This window comes from Podarcis liolepis, assembly GCF_965112155.1.
Source record: "Podarcis liolepis genome assembly, chromosome: 10".
Classification (NCBI taxonomy): Eukaryota; Metazoa; Chordata; class Lepidosauria; order Squamata; family Lacertidae; genus Podarcis; species Podarcis liolepis.
Genome location: NC_139562.1, coordinates 70,611,849 through 70,635,227, shown reverse-complemented (window position 1 = coordinate 70,635,227; position 23,379 = coordinate 70,611,849). Strand labels below are relative to the sequence as shown.

At 43.7% G+C, this 23,379-nt stretch overlaps 1 protein-coding gene across 6 annotated transcripts in view; it reads right to left on the bottom strand.

Annotated features, from left to right (window-relative positions):
* Positions 1–23,379, bottom strand: part of CD36 (CD36 molecule (CD36 blood group)) — a 69,272-nt gene that overhangs the window by 24,841 nt on the left and 21,052 nt on the right. For 4 of the 6 annotated variants that reach the window (XM_083464081.1, XM_083464083.1, XM_083464079.1 and 1 more), the window contains one exon: positions 9,816–10,049. In XM_083464081.1, the coding sequence (XP_083320207.1) occupies positions 9,816–9,935 (120 nt within the window). In that variant the 5' untranslated portion in view covers positions 9,936–10,049. Of the gene's footprint in view, positions 1–9,815; positions 10,050–15,391; positions 15,615–19,084; positions 19,274–23,379 lie in introns of those variants that run through there. The other 2 variants (XM_083464082.1, XM_083464078.1) reach the window with 2 other exon arrangements.

Sequence of the window (23,379 nt, the reverse complement as noted above, 5' to 3'; positions counted from 1 at the left end):
TCTCCTGGTTTATGTAAACAAAAGCTGGGACTAGTCCTAAACTGGCCGACCAGGGAAGGAAACACATTTCAAGATGCAGAGGAAGACCAGCCTAGAGAGACCCACCTTCTCAAAGCACTCTTTGTGTCAACCGTCCACTGATGTTGCACAGTGTGTCATTCCTACCCTACAGAGAGACATCATCTTTTCCTTAGCGGTCAACTCAGAAGCCTTGTTGGAGTTAGAGAACTCGGGGTGGGTGTGCAAGGCAAGTCAGAAACCAAGCAAGAGGGAGGAAGCACCCAAGATACAAGGGAACATTCCACCCGTGAATGTGGAACCAGGGGACCTGCCTTATATAGAGCCAGACCAATGGATGAGTCAGTGTTTCCTGCACTGACTGGCAGCAGCTCTCTGAGGTATCAGACAGGAGGCTTACTCAGTCTGACCCAGAGACCTTCTGCACTCCAGCACTGAGGGTTGGCCTTTGACTGAGTTGGTCAAGTTAGCAACATCCTTATTAATTCTGAACACTCTTAAAGCAGGATAAATATAAAGGCTGGATCACATTCAATTCATCACATTGTGTGTGTGTGTGTGTGTGTGTGTGTGTGTGTGTGTGTGTGTCTGCAGAGAGAGACTATTGTGTTCTTGCAATTCCTGGCAAAAGGGCTTTGCATATTCTGCAAGACCAAGCATTTTTATGTGGGAAGAAAAAAATAGTAAAACAAATTGTTACTTTCTACTTGGAAGTTACTTATATGCCATTTTAAGATAACCTGCTGGTAGTGATGGCTATTGCCTGAAACACTTTGAGCCTTGCATTCCTGTGGCTACGCTAAATGTTGTCAGTCTCTCATATGCAATAGAAATCTCAAAGAGAAATAAACTAGGATTGTTAGGCTAAGCCTGGGATGGGGAACTTGTGACCCTCCAGGTTTTGTTGAACTTTCCATCAGACCCAGCCAGCAAGCCCAGTGGTCAGGGATGAGGGGAGCTGCAGTGTAGCAACACCCAGAGGGCAACAGCTTCCCCTTCCCTGAGCCAAAATGGCACCCAGTGCCAGAAAGAGGGCTTGTTCTAAAATTACCGTATTTTTCGCTCTATAAGACACACCAGACCATAATACGCACCTAGTTTTTGGAGGAGGAAAACAAGAAGAATAAAAAATTATGAATCCCAGAAGCCAGAGCAGCAAGAGGGATCGCTGTGCAGTGAAAGCAGCGATCCCTCTTGCTGTTCTGGCTTCTGGGATAGCTGCGCAGCCTGCATTCGCTCCATAAGACGCACACACATTTCCCTTTACTTTTTAGGAGGGAAAAGGTGAGTCTTATAGAGGAAAAAATATGGTAATTTAGATGAGCATTCTGGGCGCCTTCCTTATTTACTCAGCACTGCCAGAAGCAACTCCAGTTCACTGTACATCTAGTTATTGACCTACACATGAGTTTTTTTAGTCTGCAGGGGAAATCCTACTGCAGCAGTCAAAAATGGGGGATGGGTGAGAAATTTTATTCAGTTCACATTCAAATGTAGATCTATCAAATTTGCACTTGCCAAAACCATATGAAAACTGCCATCTTTCAAAATTTGCACTTACAAGTTTTGCAGTGCAGCTCTCCAACCACATAATATTTACAAAAATGCATATTTTAAGGGAAAATGTGCAAATGTAAAAGTGAAAGTAATAGTATACAAAAATGCATTATATATTTGGGGGAATGTGTACGTTAGTCAAAATTGCATGCAAAAATGTGTTGAGAAATTTATACTAAAATGCTGGCAAATTTCCCAGATTGTTTTCTATTTTTAAGAAGTTGGCAATTGTTCAACCATGTTCACTTGGTGTATTTCTGCAACACATGTAGCCATTCTTCACAGGTGAGGAGTCAGATATGTTCCAAAATGTTTCTGAAGATCTTTTAACATTGCCAAAAATTCCCTCCAGTTTTCAACAGTGTCTTGATGCTCCTTGCAAAAATGTACAGTGGTGCCCCGCAAGACGAATGCCTCGCAAGACGGAAAACTCGCTAGACGAAAGAGTTTTCCGTTTTGGAGGTGCTTCACAAAACGAATTTCCTATGGGCTTCCTTCGCAAGACGACAATGTCTTGCGAGTTCCTGCTGGTTTTTTCCCCTCCCCCCCTTTTTCTAAGCCGCTAAGCCACTTATCAGCTGATCCAATCAGCAGATAAGCCGCTAAAAGCCGCTAATAGCGCTAATCTGCTAATCCGTCAATGGGCTTGCTTCGCAAGACGAAAAAACCGCTAGACGAAGAGAATCACAGAACGGATTCTTTTCGTCTTGCGAGGCACCACTGTACATTTAACCTATAACTGATTGTTGCTCCGTATCAGTTGCTTTTGTAAAATGAACTATATTACTATGTGAAACAGCAGCAAAGTTGTGCACGGTGCTCAAAGGCTCCTACAGCAATCCTGTCATGCCGCAAATGAAGCAAGCCAGAGTCTGGCTTGTTGTGTCATCTGAACCTGGGCTCATGATTGGTAAGTCAAGAACAAACCTTGGCTACTGCTCACAGTTTGGAGACAAATGAGCCAAGAGCCCAGATTCAGTCTGTGGCTTCTTTCATCTGCAACATTGCAGCAGCAAGTGTAAAGGAGGAGCACTGCAAGAACTTCACATTAAACTGTGGCTTGTTTTAAGCTAGTTTAATGTGACAGTTGTTCTGGGCTGCATAGTAGCACTTGACTCAGTGCCAGACAGATGTATGCAAGACTTCTCAGAGGTCCAGAGAGACCCAGGCCACTTCCAGTCCCTAAGGTCCCTTGCCACAATAAAAATAAGAAACAATGACTCAGGACTTTACTGTAATTTTACTGATGTTAGCCACCCTGAGCCTGGCTCTAGCCAGGGAGGGCGGGTATAAATAAATAAAATTGATGATGATGATGATGATGATGATGAAGACAGAATAAAACTGCAAAAAGAAGACTGGGAGACATACTAGCTAAGAGAATAATTATGCCTTCTACCAAATCACATCTCTTATTTGCTATAATTTGCAGCTCAAAGCTGAGAGACCATGTCACATTTTGGTCCAATGCACATAAAAACAAGTTGCAAAACTGATCAAATGCCAAAACATTAACAAGTGTCTACATTTGAGGTTCACTTTTGAGCTTGAGGCCCTGGTCAATTGGCCCTCCTGCCGGCCACTCTCCCTGAATTGGCCCTGGATCTAAACCACAGAGCCTAGGGCTTGCCGATCAGAAGGTCGCGGCTTGAATCCCCGCGACGGGGTGAGCTCCCATTGCTCGGTCCCTGCAGTTTGAAAGCACGTCAAAGTGCAAGTAGATAAATAGGTACCGCTCCAGCGGGAAGGTAAACGGCATTTCTGTGCGCTGCTCTGGTTCGCCAGAAGTGGCTTAGTCATGCTGGCCACATGACCCAGAAACTGTACGCTGGCTCCCTCGGCCAATAAAGCGAGATGAGCGCCGCAACCCCAGAGTCGTCCGCGACTGGACCTAACGGTCAGGGGTCCCTTTACCTTTACACACCCCTAACAGAAGCAAATGTGGAGATGAAATGGAGGAAGAAGTGGGGAATCACCCACAAGTCCATTATATAGAACTACACATGCCATAGTATTTCTTGGATCAGGAGTCTGATGCAGGACACGCATGAGCTGCTTTTTCTCACTTTTGTAGAACAGAGATGAGTTAACTGTTACAAGTTTTGGTAGGGGCATCTCAACTACACCCCCCCCCCCCAGTTAAACTGAGTAACCCAAGTCAGTTACGCAATGCAAGTCATTATCTCAGAATAGCTTGCAGTCATTTTATTTATCTAGCCAAGGGCAAAGTCAGGCCACTTTTCAAATCAGTAGATAGCAGTGTGCAGAATAAGTTTTCATAAAGAACTGCATTCTTTGCAAAACAAAAAACTCACCAGATACTGCCTATCAGATATGAAAATCAAGAAACTGACCCGAGAGTGCTATGGATAATCTTGCTTGTTCTGCCTTGCTTCCTTTAGATTGAGGCACTTAAACATGAGTGTCAGTGTAGTGACTAAAGGGCTTGGGCTGTGTTGTCCCTGGTAATCCGTAAAGCTAGTCAATCTTCAGCAAGCCACTATTTAAAGATCAGAAGGGGAGGTCAAAGCTGATAAAATAGCACCACACATTGCAATACTATTGGTATGCCTTCCAGTAGTGCTAAAGAATTATCTAGACTGACAATAAAAATTTGGCTACTTGGCTGCTCATTCTGGAGTAAGTACCGTATTTTTCGCTCTATAACACGCACCCGACCATAACACACATGTAGTTTTTAGAGGAGGAAAATCCGCAGGCATGCCACCCGTAGGCATTCCCTCCATAACACGCACAGACATTTCCCCTTACTTTCTAGGAGGAAAAAAGTGAGTGTTATGGTGCAAAAATACGGTAATTCAAGGAAATATGACAAAAATGCCACATTAAAAAGCCCCTTTTGCCAACCCATTTCTAAACGAGAACACAGGAACTCCATCCATCTAGTTTAAAACCTTTGTGCCAATTCCACTTAGCAATCTCCTTCCCTACTTCCAAAACCCCAAACAAGCCCGTTTCAGTTTCCTTTACATTTTCTTGCCACCAGCCTCCGAAACTTAAGCTGGTTAAAGAAAATTACCCCTTACTGGGAAGCTTAATTGCAGTTCAGCCTCTTAAATAATAGAGATATGGGCACACCTTAGTTTCTTGGATGATACTCTCTACACACCTGGACATTTCAGGTTGCCCTGGAGTCCTGCGCTTTAATTTGAAGCTTCTGTTCAGAACTACCAGCCTGCTATATTGCATTTGCTTAAACACAGTCAAGTATTGCAAAGTCTCGGAGGACAGTGTTGCTACCAGAGTTTCCCCAACACAGATTCTCAGAACAAGGATGAAGGCTGGACATTGAACACTTTAATGCAGCGGTTTTCAACCAATGTACCTTGGAGGTTGCCTTGAAGCTTGGTCAGGAGTGCCACAGGCAATACTGGCCTCTGTCCCTCTTCCCTTCCCTTCCTTCTCCAATGCCCTCTTGCATCTCTGCCTCCCAAAGGCTTGCACAGCAACCCTGGCTATAAGCTCAGCAGGCAATTGGTGCCTCTGGGAGATGCCTCTCTTTAGGGTGGGGGGGGTGTGCAGCTCAGAGACCAGGGATGGAAGCAGGAGCTGCCCAAAGGACTCCCAAGGAGAAGGGAGAGGAGAGGAGGCCGAGAGAACATCCCACAAGGAAGGGTGTTTGGAAAAGGGTGAGAGGCTGCCAGCTCCAGTGGCGTAGCGTGGGGGGTGCAGGGGGGGCCGGCCGCACCGGGCGCAACATCTGGGGGTTAGGGTTAGGGGGTGCAAATCCACGGGTTAGGGGGCGCAAATCCACGGGTTAGGGGGCGCAAATTACTTGCCTTGCCCCGGGTGCTGACAACCCACGCTACGCCACTGGCCAGCTCTGTAGGCAAGGGGTGACACAACTGGGCTCCTGAGCCCCACAGGGCTGCCACAGAAATAATGCAGTTGGTCAAGGGAGCCGTGGACTCAAAAAGGTTGAAAACCTCTGCTTTAATGTATGCAGCTCTATCAGCACGTGTGATGCTTTACAGAACATACAAATGCAAAGAGTCCAATTCCTGCTCTGCGAAGCTTACAATCTATATTTAGACATTTCCAAGATGGCGCAGAACATCTAAGCAGAAATCACATAGGTAGATGAAGATGGGGGGCTGGGTGGAAGGGGAGGTGGGGGCAGAAAATCTGACACATTAGCAAAGCTGTGTTTCATCGGCACACAAAAATCACAGGAAACAAGAATAGTACAGTGGAGCCACAGATGACTTAAGGAAGTTCTATGCTGAACAGAGCTCAGCTTCCTTTGGTAGAAAAGCTGATGTCCTACAAATAGTCCAAATATTTCCCCTAAAAATACTGGGCAGGATTCAACAAGTCCCATCAAGGGAAGCCCTGTGCAATGGCATCTGCTTGAGCAATGGGGTTTCCTCCTCTCCTCACACCATGTCCTGCTGTGTCCCTGAAATTGACTTGGGGGGTTGGGGAACCCCCGGAACAGAACACAATGGGAGGAAAGCTGGGATAGTTCCATCTGACAAGCAAAAATGCTTACCCTGGCAGAAAGAGCACCTTAGGACAAAGTTGAATTCTTCCCTTTGAACTTTTTTTAAAAACAAAACAAAATTTAAATTGCAAATACAAGAAAGCCCCAGTAGAACACAATTTCATCAGTGTTTGGGCAACACTTCAAAAGTATTGACTGAGTGACTGTTCAAGAGCACAAACACAATCAGCCAAGAGATCTGTACAATGCTGCCAATCCACTTCTGAGTCCTAAAACCGAAAGACTGCTCTTCATGTGGGTCACAGTAAATATTTTAAAATGTGCTATTTGTGGGTGTGTTCAGGTTCTAAGGTCTACTTTTTTTCCAAGCACTGTGGCTCCCTGCTCATACCAACTCTATTTCCCACATGCAGTACCAAAGATTTTATATGGAACCCCAGTATCTAAATGTGGAAGAGATATAATGCCGTTTTTGGATTGGCAATGGTATAAATCTTAAATGGATGATTCCAGACCCCATAAGCACCACTGTCATATTACAGAGGTCCAACTGGCCTCAACTAGAAGTCAGGTGTTTCGTGTCGCTGGTCAGGATCAGCCTGGCAGGTCAACTTTGACATGTGGGAGGGATCACCCACCTGTCAGTCATGTGATATCATCATTGTGTGGCAAGATTGGCATGTGGATGGGACCCTCACCACAGCACTTGGGGAAGACTGATACTTGCAAAAGCAGTTCTTTTTCTACTTTCCTGGGGAGCTACATGCAGTAAAACTGAGCAGAACTTAACCCTTTTTCAATACATGCCTCCTAGGGAAAGGAGAACGATACAAGCCATATTGGATCCCAGGGGGGTGGGGGGCGAGACTGATCCATGGCTCCCCCCCTGCTTTAATCGACTGTGCACAAGTCATTCTGGGAGCCTTCTTGGCTAAAAAGCAGGCAGCAAATGCTCTAAACAATATTAAAAACAGGTAAACATAAAATATCATGTGGATGCTTCAAAGAAACTTCAATGCTTGAAGAGCACTAATCCCACAACATCCACCCTCTGGGAGCACCCGGTGTGTTTCAACAACAAAAAACATTAAAGAAGTAACTAACCTGCTGAGTAATGCCCAGCTTCCTGGGAAGTGTTCTAGGAAACATATAGTTCATATGGAGATCTGGCCAAGCTTGTTGGGCGTAACGATCACTTTGCATGAACTGAGAATGCATCCCAGAATCCTCCTCCTCCTCCTCTTCCTCCTTCTCTGAGAAGACTAGTAATTATAGGCAACCCCCTTTGATATTGTCAGTGGAGGAACTCCAAGCAGTTTAGAGTAAGCCCAGGGGTTTTTTTGAAACCCATTTTTTAAAAGCCCACTTGGAAACCACTGTTCAAAGAAATGTATTTCATATCAGGAAGGCAAACACACATCAATAGCAACAATATTCTAGCCTCCAGCCTGAATTTAACTTTCTAAAATTTTAGGATGCCTCAATGCTTTAAAAAAAATATCCATGACATTGGAACTCATTTTGCTCTAAGAGCAAAAAGAGTAATTGAAATCAAAAGTTCTTTATTGGAAAAAACACTTTAGTAATAATTCTGCCGCAGCTAATATTGAGCAAAAACCCATTTTATATAATATCCCACCAGCTGATTCCATCTTCTCGGAGTGAAACCCATTTTATCTGTATTTAAAGTCAAGTTCCCTAGCTTTTATGACAGTGTTGGAACCAACCACGGAGTATTGTGCCATAAAGATTAGCTACCGATAAAAAGATAAGTGTTATGAAATATTGGCTCTTGAACAAGATACCAGAGAAATTAAGCACACAGCAGTACATAAACATGCACTTTACAGTGGGGTTTTTTTTGGGGGGGAGGGGATAGTTTTTAAATTGACTATAAACTCCACCCCCTAAGATCTCACATGGCTTGTTGTAACTGGGTATCAAAAATTTCAAGCAAACCACTTTTCAAATGTCATCTACAGCACCATAGGTGCCAATTCCCTGGGGCTCTGGATGCCTAAGCACCCACAAAATTCCCCTTGAAGGGGTTGGGCACCCACAAATTTCAGGGCCAGGGCCATGCATGCTGCACGGCACCCACGACCCAGGGCACCTACAGTCGCAGGGTCAAGCTGGCACTCCGGTATAGTGCCGATAAAATGGGTCAATGCAGGCAGGAAGAAGAAAATGAAAACTAGCAGATCCCAGATTCAAATAAAGTTTCTGTTCTGTCAGTGTCTTTAGCAACTAGCAGATCCCAGATTCAAATAAAGTTTCTGTTCTGTCAGTGTCTTTAGCAACATGGAATAATGCTTTATAAGGCTGTTAAATGATGATTGAGAAAGCATGTTGCTGTTGGCAACTAATATATATTTAAACACTCCATGTGATATCTAGTTGAGACCATCCACCAGCAGAATGGACTTCCCCTGGTGAAAGAGGACTCTCCTTCCTCTCTTCCCCATTGAAGCCCCTTGTGTCCTTCTAAAATCAGCTCTGTGGGGGTAGCAGACCCTCCAGAAAAGATTATGGAAAAGATAGGAAGGCAGGTCTCATTGCACAAGTGGACTTTCACTTACAGCATTCAATGATCACCCCAAGTATTCAGTGTTTGAAGAAAGTAGCTGTATGCTCACAGATTTGAGATGTATATTATTAGTGGGGGGGGGGTCAAATTAACTTTCTCAATAACGTGCTCGTGTTAACATACAATTGAATGTTAGGCTGTAGTGTGTACAGTGAACATCTAAACCCTGGTGAACACTGAAATTCACATGTGAATAAATGCCAACAATCCCAAATGAATTTCTCCAAGGACCAAAAATAAAACAAATTCCTCAGTTTGATCTGCACTGATCTGGTGCCAACCAGAATTCAATGAGAGTCAACATTTATCATGGTGTTCAAGTTTCTGAACATAAGGAAAGATTGTCAGGGTTGACATATGCATGCCAATATTCAGTAGGGGGGGAGGTTTAGGAATATGCCCCAGGTTCCGGTGCCCAGAAGAAAGTTGTGCGGAAAGTTTCATCTTGTCAGCCTGAAACTTCAAATTTCATTAAATGCATTCCAAATTCATACCAAAGAGCATGGGATGGGATATTAAAGTTTTGATTTTCCGAGCTGAATTTTCTCAGAAGTCATTTTTATATTATTTTCTTTCACCCTCCTCAAGAAAAAGGGCCACTTCTCACTGTTTCCACATGCCACAAAATGCCCCAGAATGACACTACATGGTGGGCTCCACTTGCAAGGAACTGTTGAATTTCTCCTCTATTTGGATAGATTTGGTAAAATGGTCTCCCAACCCTCTACCCTATCCACAAATAGAGTGCTGAAGTCATTTAAAAGGAAGCAAGTAATTGCAATTCAGTATTCTCTCCCTCCCTCCCTCCCTCCCTCATTCATAGGTGTAGATTGATTTGGGGAAAGTTCCTTTATCTGAATATCACAAGTTACATTGGCTGTCATTACAGGACACCGCCCCCCCCCCAAAAAAAACCCCATCGCTGGATCGGAAAGATGAGAGGACTTCAAGCTGGAAACCCAAAGTCCACAAGCTAAAGCAGAATGCATAACAAGGGCATAGAATTGGGACCCTTCTGCATGCATCTCAATCCTGGAACTCATTTTTAGTATTGGAAGAGGGTTTACTCTTTTCACACATAAACCCACTTTTGTTTTAGGTGTGTTTGGGGGATGGCACTGTAATAAGGAGACCAAGGAGGGTATTAAAACAATAGCAAAAAGTACAGGATTTATAGAAGCTCCTTACCTTTTTTACTGTCTTCTCAACAAAATAGTTTCCAAGTGGTATCAAGGCACCTCCAAGGATGGCTAGAATTGCTCCAATGACTGCTCCACTCAGCAAACCACAGTTAAGCAAACCACCCATCCTTCTGGTCTGCAATTTCTTCCACCTCTGGGAGCTCTTACAACTTTGTCGTCCAGGAACACATGCACCCCTCTCGGCAGCAGCAGCCTCTAACACAGCAAGGTCCTAAATGAGCTTTCAAAAGAGATCAAAGTACAAAGTACAGTATGAGCAACAGCTGGAGATATCACCCAACACACTCACATCAATCTAACCATTAAAAAAAATTGTTGCACACACACCCTTAATCGTTTTCTTGCAGGTTGTAGCAGAGAATTCAGTTATGCACCCTTTTGCTTGTATTATTACATTTCGCAACACAGAAAAGTAAGTACTCAAGCACAGCAAATACTCATGCATACTCATGTGCCGATTGTTGACTACTTAGTACTAAGCCCTCTCTCCACACAGGAAATTCTGTACCCAAAACTGGAGCAAGAAGCGTCAGAAAAATGGATCCAAAGATTGGTCTTAGGGGGCCAGGTTCACCTGTGGTCACTCAACACTCAACCTGCGGCTGAACATGGGGGACCAACAACACTGAAAAGGCACCGTGCTTAATAAAGCATTTAAAGCTCCAGTTTGAACTATGGTAGCATAACCTGCACACACAGTTCTTCATCAATTGCTGCATTCTTCAGCAGGTCTGTATTAATTATTTATTAAATTTATACATGGTGCTGGAGGAGACTCTTGAGAGTCCCTTGGACTGCAAGAAGATCAAACCTATCCATTCTGAAGGAAATCAGCCCTGAGTGCTCACTGGAAGGACAGATCGTGAAGCTGAGGCTCCAATACTTTGGCCACCTCATGAGAAGAGAAGACTCCCTGGAAATGACCCTGATGTTGGGAAAGATGGAGGGCACAAGGAGAAGGGGACGACAGAGAATGAGATGGTTGGATGGTGTTCTTGAAGCTACCAGCATGAGTTTGACCAAACTGTGGGAGGCAGTGGAAGACAGGAGGGCCTGGCGTGCTCTGGTCCATGGGGTCACGAAGAGTTGGACACGACTAAACAACAACAACAAATACATAATACAATAACAAACAAAGCAATACCCAACAATAAAAATATGGTTTAAAACACCATATATTGTTGAATAAGCCTGGTAGGCGATGAATGTTTTTGCCTGGTGCCTAAAGATATGTCACAAAGGCACCAGCTGAGCCTCCCTGGGGAGAGGATCCCACAAGCAGGGAGCCATTGCAGAAAAGGCCCATTCTCTTGTTGCCCCCCCCCCCCCGGACATCTCCTGGAAAGAGCACACTAAGAAGGGCCTCAGATTATGAGTTCAGGGTCTGGGTCAGTTCATACGGGAACACACAGAAGCAGATATCTGCATGCTAATTTTCAAGATTACAGTTGAGAGTTTTTTCCACAGGTGTAACGTTGCTTCCTAGCAAGAACGGAGCACCAAAATGTCTGCTGCAGAGTCAGAGGAGTTAAAATCTATTTTTAAAGTTAATTTCAAGATTCAAATGCCGCACTGGAGATTATGATTATATACACTCCAAACTGTACTTGTGTAGCTTGAGATGCAGGGACATAATTCTACAAAGATGTTTATGATAGAATCATAGAAACATAGAATTATAGAGTTGGAAGGGACCCTGAGAGTTATGCACTGCAAGCCCCTGCAACACAGGAATCTCAATTAAAACATCCATGGCAGATGACCATCTGACCTCTGCTTAAAAACCTCCAAGGAAAGAGTCCACCACCTCTTATGGGAGTCAGCTCCACTGTCAAACAGGTCTTACTGTCAGAAACCTATTCCTGATGTTTAGTCAGAATTTCCATTCTTATAACTTGATGCCACTGGTTCTGTTCCTAGTCTCCAGAGCAGCAGGAAACCAGCTTGCTCCATCTTCCATGTGATAGCCCTTGAGATATTTGACGTTGGCTATCATATCTCCTCTCAGTCTCCTCTTTTCGAGGCTAAACATGCCCGGCTCCTTCAACTGTTCCTTATAAGGCTTGGTTTCCAGACCCTTGATCATCTTGGTTGCCCTTCTCTGCACACATCCTTCTTAAATTGTGGTGCCCAGAATTGGGCACAGTATTTCAGGTGTGGTCTGACCAGGGCAGAAAAGAGTGGTACTATTACTTCCCTTGATCTGGACACTATACTTCTGTTAATACAGCCTAGAATAGCATTAGCTTTTTTTTTGCTGCCGCATCACACTGATGACTCATGTTCCGCTTGTGGTCCACTAAGACTTCTAGACCCTTTTCACATGTACTACAGGCAGGCCAGGTGCCCTCTCTGTGCCACACCCTTTGTTACCTTAATGACTAGATGCTGGATTTAGAAGGCAGTCTCAGGCATGCAGCCTAACCACTCTCCTAAACTCAAAACAGCAGTGGCAGACTGTGGGGGTCTCAAATTTCAGCAGCGCCCTATGTGGTGCCAAAATTTGGGGGCCCCGCCTGCCTCTCGCCTTTCTTTCTACATCATAGTTGTAGCAGCCCCTGTGGCACCCCAAAGTTCCATGCCCAGTGCAATCAAACCACTGATGACAGCGTAGTGCAGATGGGACCCCAGCTGCATCCAGCAATTGTGGTTCGAGGACCTGATCCCCGCGAAGTGAAATGAAGACCAAGGACACGTGATATAAGGTTGATGGGCTAGAAAAGGCCACAACTTTATTGATTACAGCAATGAAAAGGTATTGGCTTAGGCATTGGATGGAAACAAGTGGGTTTATTCACCAGTAGGTGGAGCCTGTTGATGCTAATCCAACTATAGGCTCACCCCTGATGTCACCGAGGGTCGTGCCATGGCCTCCCGCCAAGCAGGCATCGGACAGAATACACGACCGCCAGATTCCTTTAACGGAATACCCCTATAAATTGAAGGCATAGGCGATGGCCACACCTAGCACTTCGACACACCACAACACATTATTCCAATGCCTAACCTACCCACCAATACCACAAAAGTTGTGACGATTGCTACGAGGTAGGCGAAAAAAACAAAAAGCCTAATGCCAAATGGAAAAACTCCTACCAGGCCCCCCGGGCAACCAACCTAAGGTCCATAGCAAGGCCAATGACCTAAGCCCTAACTAAAAGGGAGTGGAGGGTGGGTGACTCGCGATGGGACAACGACGAGGAATGAGGCCAGGGAGCGGCTGGAGCTGCAGCAAAAGGCTGCTGAACACGCCCCCTCCGCGGCACCTGGTTGGGTGGCCACCGGGGGGGCGTGAGCGCCAGCCAGGTGAGCTGGAGGCAGGGGGCAACGCCCCCTGCTGGGCGGTACTCGGGCTCCCGCCCACAACCACTCCCCTCTCTTTCAGGGAGGAGAGTCTTTCCAAACACAGGCAACAGACAAGTCACTCTAAGGACCACTTGTGAAGTGGTGATATGGAGAAAAGAGAAAAGAGAGGAGAGTCCCCCCCCCCCTCAGTGTTGAGCTCCATGCAGTCACCCAAACATGTGAATGAAGTGTTTATCCAGTTGCACAGTGGGTGAACCCACAGTTATATGTGCACAAGGCCCCCGTTGGATCATCATGTAAAAGTTAGGTACAGCAGGTGTGATCTCAGTTCTCCTCCTTATAAGTGCACACCTAATAACAACTACTTATTGGGGTCCATGCTGTGAGATGCTTAAGCAGCAATTTGATAGATTAGGGAAAGAAGTCTCTATCCGCTGTTCATTTTTTTAAAAAAAGTCATCCTAACTTCAGGAGAAGGAAACACCTTTTCCATATTTGTCTACCCAACACTCTCCTGAACCTGCATGGTAATATACTGGCAAACAACCTCTTGAAAAACATATTGGTACTAGCAGATAACCTTCTTTTCAGCTACATAATGCAGGGCAGCCTGCTCTGAACTACTGTCAAGTTTTTGCAACAAGCTATTTAGCAAAGTCTGCCAGCTACTGAAAGTTCTATCCACCACTGTAACTGTAAAAAAACAGCCAGTTGAGACTTAGCCTTCAAGTTACACAATGTTGATTAATGTTTCACAATAGTTCAATGTATTCAGATAGTAACAAGGTTATTGATAACTGCAGTTGAGGGTCAATAAGAGACCATTAGTGATTGAGCTACTGACAACACAGATAACTGTTACAAGGAGATTAAAGAAACAATTCAAAAAATAGACAACCACTGGGGTAAAACTCACAAGTATGCAAACCTTGGAAAGTTTCAGAACATCTTACAGAAAAGTAAGGAAAGAAAGTAAGTAAGGAAGCTTTCAGCACAGTCTCTGTATTTCCATACAGAATTCTTGTGACAAAGTCCAGAGAATCCTACATGATTTTCTATCTGGACAGATATTCATTTAGCTGCCACAGCACTATGGGGTCCCTGCCAGTCATTTGAGCCAGAGAGCATATTGCAGAAGGCTTGTGCAAACCTCATGTTTCACAATATTTATGCATTAGTTTTACTCAAGAAGCTGCAGTCATCTCTCCCCTCATTAGGTCCATCCTTGGTAGAATTTCAGGGACACCTTCTCTGTCCCTTGGCTCTATTTAATAGGTACACTTGGAAATTGAAGCCTTGTAGGGTCAGATTTGATGAGGACTCCTGTACAGCTAAAAGAATAGTACAGCTGGCACCCACCCCTTTTGACAAGTGACACCTATCTATTCTTTGAGTAGATCTATAGCTTAGTGGCAGTATGCATGCTTTGCATGCAGAAGGTCACAGATTAAACACCTAGCATCTCTTCCAGCCCTAGGAAGGAGACCTGCTGCCAGTCAGTGTATGAAATATGGGGTTGTGTGGACCAAAAGTCTGGCTCCTTATGAGGCAGCTTATTCTGTTCCTACAAACCCTGTCCTCCTTTGCACCTGAGAAACCCAAGTACATCAGGCAGCAACAAAGGGCTAAAATGATATCTGTATACACCTTGAGTTTATTTGTTTTTCTTATAATAAGTTAAGTATAAACAAGTTAAGGTGTTGCCATTTTATATGTGAGAATTACAGCAGCACTAAATGGAGTATTTAGAAAGGTTCCAAATTCTGAACAACAAAAAGGTTTCCAATCCTTCCATGCAAGTTTTGGATTCAAAATCAAAGAGCTCCAGACTTCTGGGCATATCTTGCTTTAGCAAACAAATATGATCTCTCAGTTACCAAATGGTCAGTAACAAAATGCCAGTACACATGAGCTGCCCAATACTGAACCCAAATATCCCAGGATATTAAATACAAGTACTCAAATAAAATTGCCAAGCATTTCTTGAGTATTCAGGGAATAATCCAAACTCAGAGAAGAATTCCCTCGGCACAGAAGGTGGGGGAGTTTTTAACTGTATTTCTCCAATTGTCTAAAATCATAAAGGAACCAAGGATAAACACATAGAACAAGCCTACCGAAGCTGCTTAAATAGCCAGATGCCTTCCAAATAATGCAGAGAAACAATTTTTCCAATATATGAAATATCCTAGAAGTTGCCATAAATACTGAATATGTTTAAACAACTTCTAAAGACCAGCATAAAAAACTCCTTACCTCTAGAGAGAGGAGACCCCTCCTTGTAAAGGAGTTTGAGAGAAACTTTGTCAATAGAACAAATGCATATCCTTACTAAAGACAAAAATAAAATCCATTAACTCATGGGGTAGATGGCTGATTTGACTTCTCCATTTATTGCCAGAAGATGCTCTGAATGTGCATTGCCATTTAATGGCTATTTATACCAGCGAAAAAAGCTTTACTGACAGTGCTGCTTTTTGCAAGGAGGGGGCTGAATTGGTGATCCAAGTAAGGCAAGGGCCAGGGGGAGAGAAGGGAAACTCCTAAAGCAGACCAGTTGTCCCTGTAAGAAGCGTCACACCCAAAGCTGCTTCCCTCTCACACAGTATAGTAAGATGTTCCACTTTAATGTTCCTTTCAGACAGTTTTTGGAGCTTTGTAAACATTTGTGTAAGGCCATTGTTTTGCTAGCTAAACAGAGCATCCTGCAGGCAACCACAGTGCTATCTCAACTCCTTCTTTTGTCACAGAAATGTAATCAAACTCCTCCAGAGTGAAAGAGCCAAAAAGGAAATAAGCTATTGTCTCTCTGTGTATGTATCCATCTGGCTGCTCAGTTAATTTAGCTACTCACATGCTTTTGCCCCCCACAGAAAGTTTGAACATGACAGCACAGGCTTCCGTTCTGGAGAAAACGAGATTCCCCCATTTTTAAAAGTTTTGGACAGAAAATAATGTTTTTAAAAAGCACGGTAGCAATGGGGGGTGGAATAGTGAACGTTTCTAGGAGTTGAGGGAGAAGACCAGCTTCTTGAAGTCACCTGGGCTGGCAAATGGCACGTAGAATCATAGAATCATAGAGTTGGAAGAGACCACAAGGGCCATCGAGTCCAACCCCCTGCCAAGCAGGAAACACCATCAGAGCACTCCTGACATATGGTTGTCAAGCCTCTGCTTAAAGACCTCCAAAGTAGGAGACTCCACCACACTCCTTGGCAGCAAATTCCACTGTCGAACAGCTCTTACTGTCAGGAAGTTCTTCCTAATGTTTAGGTGGAATCTTCTTTCTTGTAGTTTGGATCCATTGCTCCGTGTCCGCTTCTCTGGAGCAGCAGAAAACAACTTTTCTCCCTCCTCTATGTGACATCCTTTTATATATTTGAACATGGCTATCATATCACCCCTTAACCTCCTCTTCTCCAGGCTAAACATGCTCAGCTCCTTTAGCCGTTCCTCATAAGGCATCGTTTCCAGGCCTGAGTTGCTACGCAGTGCAACATAGTTTGTGTGCCTTGAAGGCCACCCAGTTTGTGCAAAATGCATCCTAGTGGGCACAACTGTTCAAACTCAGACACTGGCATTGAACAAATTGCACCTGCTGCCAAATTATTGCAAAGCCCAAGTCAAGGTGCTGATGTGGATATATAAAACCTGCAACATCTTGGGACCTAAATATCTGAAGGAGCACTTCCTTTCGTATAGACTTGCCCATGAGTTAAGATCCGATACATAAAATTCAGGATGCGAAAGTATTTTTCCGGGTTTCACCGGCGCACATGCGCAGAAGCGCTTTATGCTCCACACGCATGTGCAGAAGCGGTCCTCCAGTTGCGAATTCCTTGGGATGCGGCCAGACCTCTGGAACAGATCCCATTTGTAACCGGAGGAATTCACAAGGATTTTAAAAGGTGTATCACCAAATGTTGCAGAATTATGAGAATTGGATTTAAGATTGGAAAAGTGAGAAACCAAAATTTACAGACAAAATAAAAAAAAATCCTTCCAGTAGCACCTTTAAGACCAACTAAGTACTAATTTACAGTACCAACTAAGTACTAATTTACAGATTTGGCTACCCTAATATGGACAGGCTTCCTTTGTGGTGGCTCCCTGTCTTTGGACCCTCCACCCGCCTCCAAGGAGTGTTGTGTGCAGATTATGCTGCCCTTTCACAGGCAGATAAAGGTGCAGCTACCTTCCCCATGGCTTCAGGAGAGGTTAAGGTTTTGAACAACTCAAATATGATTATTATCTGCTCAGTGTATTATTAATATAGTCTGCTTTATGAATTACTGATTTGTGGCTAGGGGTGAGGTAGAAAATTGATTATGTTTGCACTTTTTAAGGCAAACCTACCTACTCTGTGTTTTCTGAAAGTATTCACAAACTCTTCTGACTTTTGTAACACAGTTCTCTAGCCGAGCTATGTTTACAAAAAAGCATATAACTAGGGCAAAATGTATACAAAACAGCATGTGTGGTTGAAAACGGCAAAAAAATGCAAAATTGCTTTGCAAAAATGAAGAGATTTGCCCTAGAATGTTGAATTGTAATGAGGCTGTTTCTCCCCCCTGCCCAAACTGAAATGTTGAGAGCTGAACTTGAGATTGGAAAAATGGGAAATAGAAATTTACAAATTCTCCCACCCCTCCTCGAGGCACAACTTTACCATCGCAGAAGATACCCTACTCTGATTCCATGACAGAAAATAGGAAAGGTGACATCCATTAATGAATTTGTCTTAGAGAAAGCACTTCTACTTATGCAAGGCAGGAAAGGGCACTCTCTTTAGGCTGACCTCTCTCCTACTTAACCTCCTTGACTCCAAGGAAATGGAAACTATTTGGAAAGAATAGGTTGTGGCACAAAAAGTTGGGTGCGTGTGACAATATCAGCACATCAGGTGTCTTAATAGCCAGATGCCTTCCAAATAATGCAGAGAAACAATTTTTCCATTGTGGCGGCCCACCAGAAGTTGCTGGACTCTAAGTCCCATTGGCCACAACCAGCATGTTCAAAGATTATGGGACTGGTAGTCCACAGCAACTGGAAAGCACAATGCTGAAAACCCGTAAGAGTCCACAAGAGTATAGGGCCATACATACAAAGTCATTTCTCTCCAGTCAGATTCTACTTTACTTTGCATAGTTCCTTTATTTTAAAAAAATCCCACTGCAATATGCCTAAAATATTTCCAGGTCATTGTTTTCCTGCAGTGACCCTCCCATATGCAAAAGAAATATTGAATACAAGGGATTGACTCTGCCATCCCTAGTTTTACGCTTTCCTGTGAGTGAAAACGCTTTTTAAGATGGTAATCTAGCTGCATGTTTTAAATTTACTATGTAGTTATAAGGAAGAAAGGCTGGAGAGAGAATAAAACTAGAAACAAGGGGAAAACTTTGCATTGCTCAATCATAGATTTCAAAATGGTACTAACTTTGTAGCAGGCATGTTTAGAATTGCAGCATCACAGATTCACAAAGATAGAAAAGACTGCCACTTGTTCATACACTCATTAGCTTTAGAAATTAATTAGATGAAGTCATTTAGCTCAATCAGATTAGAAACATTAGAAACAAATTAAAACTTAGAATTTGAATGCATCTATCAACACTTGTTGACCTCTTAGAGTAATTTAAAAAACATTAATGCATACATGATTACCTTCAGGCCCAAATCCAAACAATATTTTGACATAAAAAATACACCTATTCCCAAGTATCAAGAGGAGCACATAAAGTTATATGTACGTTCACGTGCACACAAGTTAACATTTTCTCTTAGGAGTCCTCACATGTGAAGTTCCCTTTCATTAGAAATTTAGCTTTCTAGATGAGTTTTGACACCTATCTCCCAGTCCACATAGCCCCTTGGCATCTAAGACCACTACAAAACTTATCCATCAGTTGAGTGCCTGCACCATCTTGGCTGAAGATGCCAACAAACCTGGATGAAGAATGGATGAACTTCTCTCTCTCAATAGCCCTGCCAAAAGGAGTTGTAGAGTTGCAGAAAAGCTTGCCGAGCCCTTATTCACAGAGAAATTAGGTTGCTGTAGCAACCCTATAGCAACCTAGGGCACCACAAGACTGCCCAGTTCTCCAAGAGTCCGTTGATCTTTCATCAGCCTCAGTAGGGACAAAAAAAAGGCAAGTTGCAGAGACTTAAATGCCTGAGTGGCTTAATAGTCTCCAGAGATCAAGACTTACTGCCAGAAGTCAGGACAGTAAACCCTTTCCCCTACTTTTCACAACAAGCACCGACCACAGCAGGGGTGGTGGTGGAATAAGACAAACTCACACTGCATCCAGCTCTCTTCTTCCAGTACAGTGGCCTTTAACCAAAAGGCAAGGTATCAAGTATATATTGGATTGGACAATCCAGGAGAACAGGTTTGCATGAAGAAATTTCACTAATCACACTCAACAATTATGTGGCACTTTTGGTCTACAAAACTCTTCACAGATATTAACCTTAATACTTCACTAATCCTCTCCAATATACATGGGAGGTAAACAAAGAGGGAAGGTACAATATTTATTTCCACACTCAGTATACTAAAGCCTGCTCAGGTTACTACTTGAGAGAGAGGGGAAGACTGAGAGCACAAGACACACGGGAAAGCAAGGTTGCTGTACTGAAAAGTTGGCTTGGTAATAGTCTGAAGCTTAAGAACTTTACACAAAATTAACACGGCTGCCATCCCTCCAGTTCCCTGGTGGTCCATTACCAACCGAGTCAAGGCTTTCCCCCACCCAGTCAGTCTTCCTTAGTGTTAGCGTACAATTGCTACTTCAATCCAGAGAACTGTGATCTCTCCTGCACCTCCCAAGAGATTTAGGCGGTCTGATAACTCTAGGGTCCCTTGAAATCACTTGGAGATATGGCTGAAGGGCACGGCTTTATAGCAACTCTAGTTCTTCATGGGACAGTACGTTTCAGAAGGCAGCACTGGGAAGCTATTTTGACACCCTATTGGAGTTGTCTTTGGTCCTCCTCAGGGTATCATTTTGTCTACTATGAAGCCTCTAGGCCAGCTTGAGGGCCACCTTCCTAAGTCTAGATGCCAGTGAAGAGCAGAAGCAAATGTGGACAGAGAAACAAACGTGAATTTTAGGTTACTTTCTAGCCTAAACACATATTCCTCTCTATCCAGAACAGCAAGACTTATCAGAATTCAAGGACACATCACAGCCATACAAAAGCACAAGTTGTAAAGCCGGACCAGCAAGGGTTGTGGTTGTGGCTGTGGGATTGCTCAGAGCCAAACTGCAGCCCTATCTTTCAGTTCCCAAGCCTGATATTCCCCACCCATGAGATTCCTCTAGGTCACATAGTTTGAAATATCCAGCCAACAGTATGCTGATTATTTCCAATGCCATTTCCCTTTTCATTGGATCTGGATGGAGCAGTGATGTCCCTGAACATGTGCCAGAATCACTCATGCTCCAAACAACTGAGGTAAACTGAGGTTATCACACCTTGATAACACACGGATTAGATGACTGCAATGCACTCTTTGTGGGACTGCCCTTCAAGAAAGTTCCAAAGCTTCAATTAACATACCTTTTCTCTCCAGCAGCTGCTTTGGCTTCCAGTGTGTCTCATACAGAGGACTCACCTAGACTTACTTTTGTGTTGCAATTCTAGGCACAGGTCCAGACTTTAAAGCTCCATGTCTGAGTGGAGTGGGGCTTTTTACCCCCTCCCAGTGCTCTCCCCAGGAAAACCTGTGTTTTACCACTGTATCACAGACCTGTACCTGGAAAGCGTAGTACAAAAGGAAGTCTGGATGACCCCTGAGTCAGTTCACTGGGTCCATCTAGCATGCCATTGTCTATAGCAGGCACCCCCAACTTGTGGCCCTCCAGATGTTTTGGCCTACAACTCCCATGATCCCTAGCTAACAGGTCAGGGATGATGGGAATTGTAGTCCAAAACATCTGGAGGGCTGAAGGTTGGGGATGCCTGGTCTATACTGACCAGCAGTGGTTTTCCAGGTTTTCAGACAAGGTTCTCTTCCAGCCCCACCTGGGGGTTGAACTTGGGACTTTCTGCAGGATCATGTGCAGAGAAGGGCAACCAAATGATGGGATCTGGAAATCAAGTCATATAAGAAGCATTTGAAGGAGCTGGATATGTTCAGCCTGGACAAGATTAGACTGAGAGGGGATACAATAGCCAAGGGCTGTCACATGGAAGACAGAGCAAGCTGGCTTTCTCCTACTCTAGAAGATAGGACTCGAACCAGTAGCTTCAAGTTACAAGAAAAGAGATTCCAACTAAATATGCAGAAAATATTTCTGACAGTAGGAGCTGTTTGACAGTGGAACCATCTCCCTCAGGGGGTGGTGGACTCTCCTTCCTTGGAGGTTTTAAGCAGAGGTTGGGAGGCCATTAGTTGAGGATGCTGTAGCTGAGATTCCTGCATCAGAGGGGGTTGGACTAGATGACCCTTGGAGTTCCTTCCTATTCCATGATTCTTGCCTTTTTAGTCTCTTTTTTGGTGGGGGGGAGAAGATCCTGCTTATTGTTTCACCTTGTTGTTTATTGTAAACCACTTTGTAAATTAAAATTTTGAAAACAACTAGACGAATTGAGTACCACCACATTTTGTAGCTCTATAATGCTGCTGGAAAACATTTGTCTTCCTTTTCAAAATGGACATATTCCAGAAATATCAAGGAAAACAAAAGGATAAGATACAAGGCAGGCATATTTAAAAAAAGACCTCTATCCACCTGAGATGCCTAATATGGCAGATGGTTGGTACAGCATTTATTCCTTTTAGGCACTTTGTTCATTTGTCATAAAACAGGAGTGCAGAACTTCTTCCATGTGGGCCTAATTAGTCTGCCATTGAGTTGGTGAGAGTTTTGGGAAAGCCCCACCCCCCGTCATGCATAAGATGCAAAGACATTACTTATTAAAAAGGGGGTTGCAAGTACTATCAATCAGCTGATCTGCACCACGGTGTAGAGTACCCTGTGTAGCTCTTTGGGAGGACAGACAAATCAGGAGATGGTCAGGGCTTGCAGAGAGCCCTGCACAGTGCTTTGAAGCCCCAATTATCAATAGATTGTTGGGCCTTCAAAGTGCCACACGCCATGCATAGTTTAATTTCGAATCACCCTTGTAAAATTCAGTCAGCATCAGATTGACAGGTGGGGCTGCCAATCTTTGCCCATGGGCAACAGGAGAGATAAGGATCTTGCCCACAGGCCAGATATAATATTCCACCTTGCCAAGCAAAAGCATGTGTTACATGTAAGCAAATGGTTGAGCAACCATGGAAATCATTCAAGAACCACTTCCTACAAACCCACAGCCAAGCTAGACTGGGCACATTCAAAACAAAATTTGCAGCCACTTACCCTTTAAACAGTTCCACTAAAGCTTCATTATTATTTTTTTTCTAAATATGGGGATGGAAGGAAATTGGTACTTTAAAAACAAGAAGAAGCACCCTCAATTTCAGCAAAGACAATAATAGGTCAAGAGTGCTCACAATGGTAAAATTAGCAATTTTTCATTGTCAAAGATATTACAAACTTGTAGAAAAGTCTATTTTAAGTGTCAGTATGCCTGGTCCATGAGCAATGAGCATAGGTTCTTCTGGTCCAGCTGTTCCTTCCCAGATGTTCACTTAACCAGAGAACCTTTTTGATGTTTCTCTCTCTTTTCCATTTCCATTCATTACAGTGTGTTGTATCAAACCCAAGTCACCTTGTTTGCGCAAGGACAGTCACTTGTACAACAGGATGTCCCTTCCCTTCCCCATGCTCTCCCTATACACCCTCCAATCTGTTCCAGATAATTGAGGGAAGGGACATTCCATGGTGTAAATGCCTTGCACAAACAGGAGAACTTCATTGGATAGAACCAATGCTTATATGTCACCCAATGCTTATATGTCTAGGCAGCTTCCAATGCTAATCCAGGATCTGAAACCAGTGAAAAAAGAGAGCAGAAAACCATATGCAGCAAATAAAACCAGGAACACCAAAATATCATACACCTTAAGAATTCCAAGAACACCCAAAAGATCTTCAAATATTACTATAAAATGTTTCAAGATTGAAAAGATTAGAAGACTAGAAAAGGTCTTCACCATAAGTGCTAGTCTTGGAAGTTAATGGCACAGCCATGTCCTACCACTGCAGAGACCCTCTTCTCTAATTGCCACCAGCCACATGTCCTTTGGTGAGAGCATCCAGAGAGGCCACACAGGTGTGTGGGAG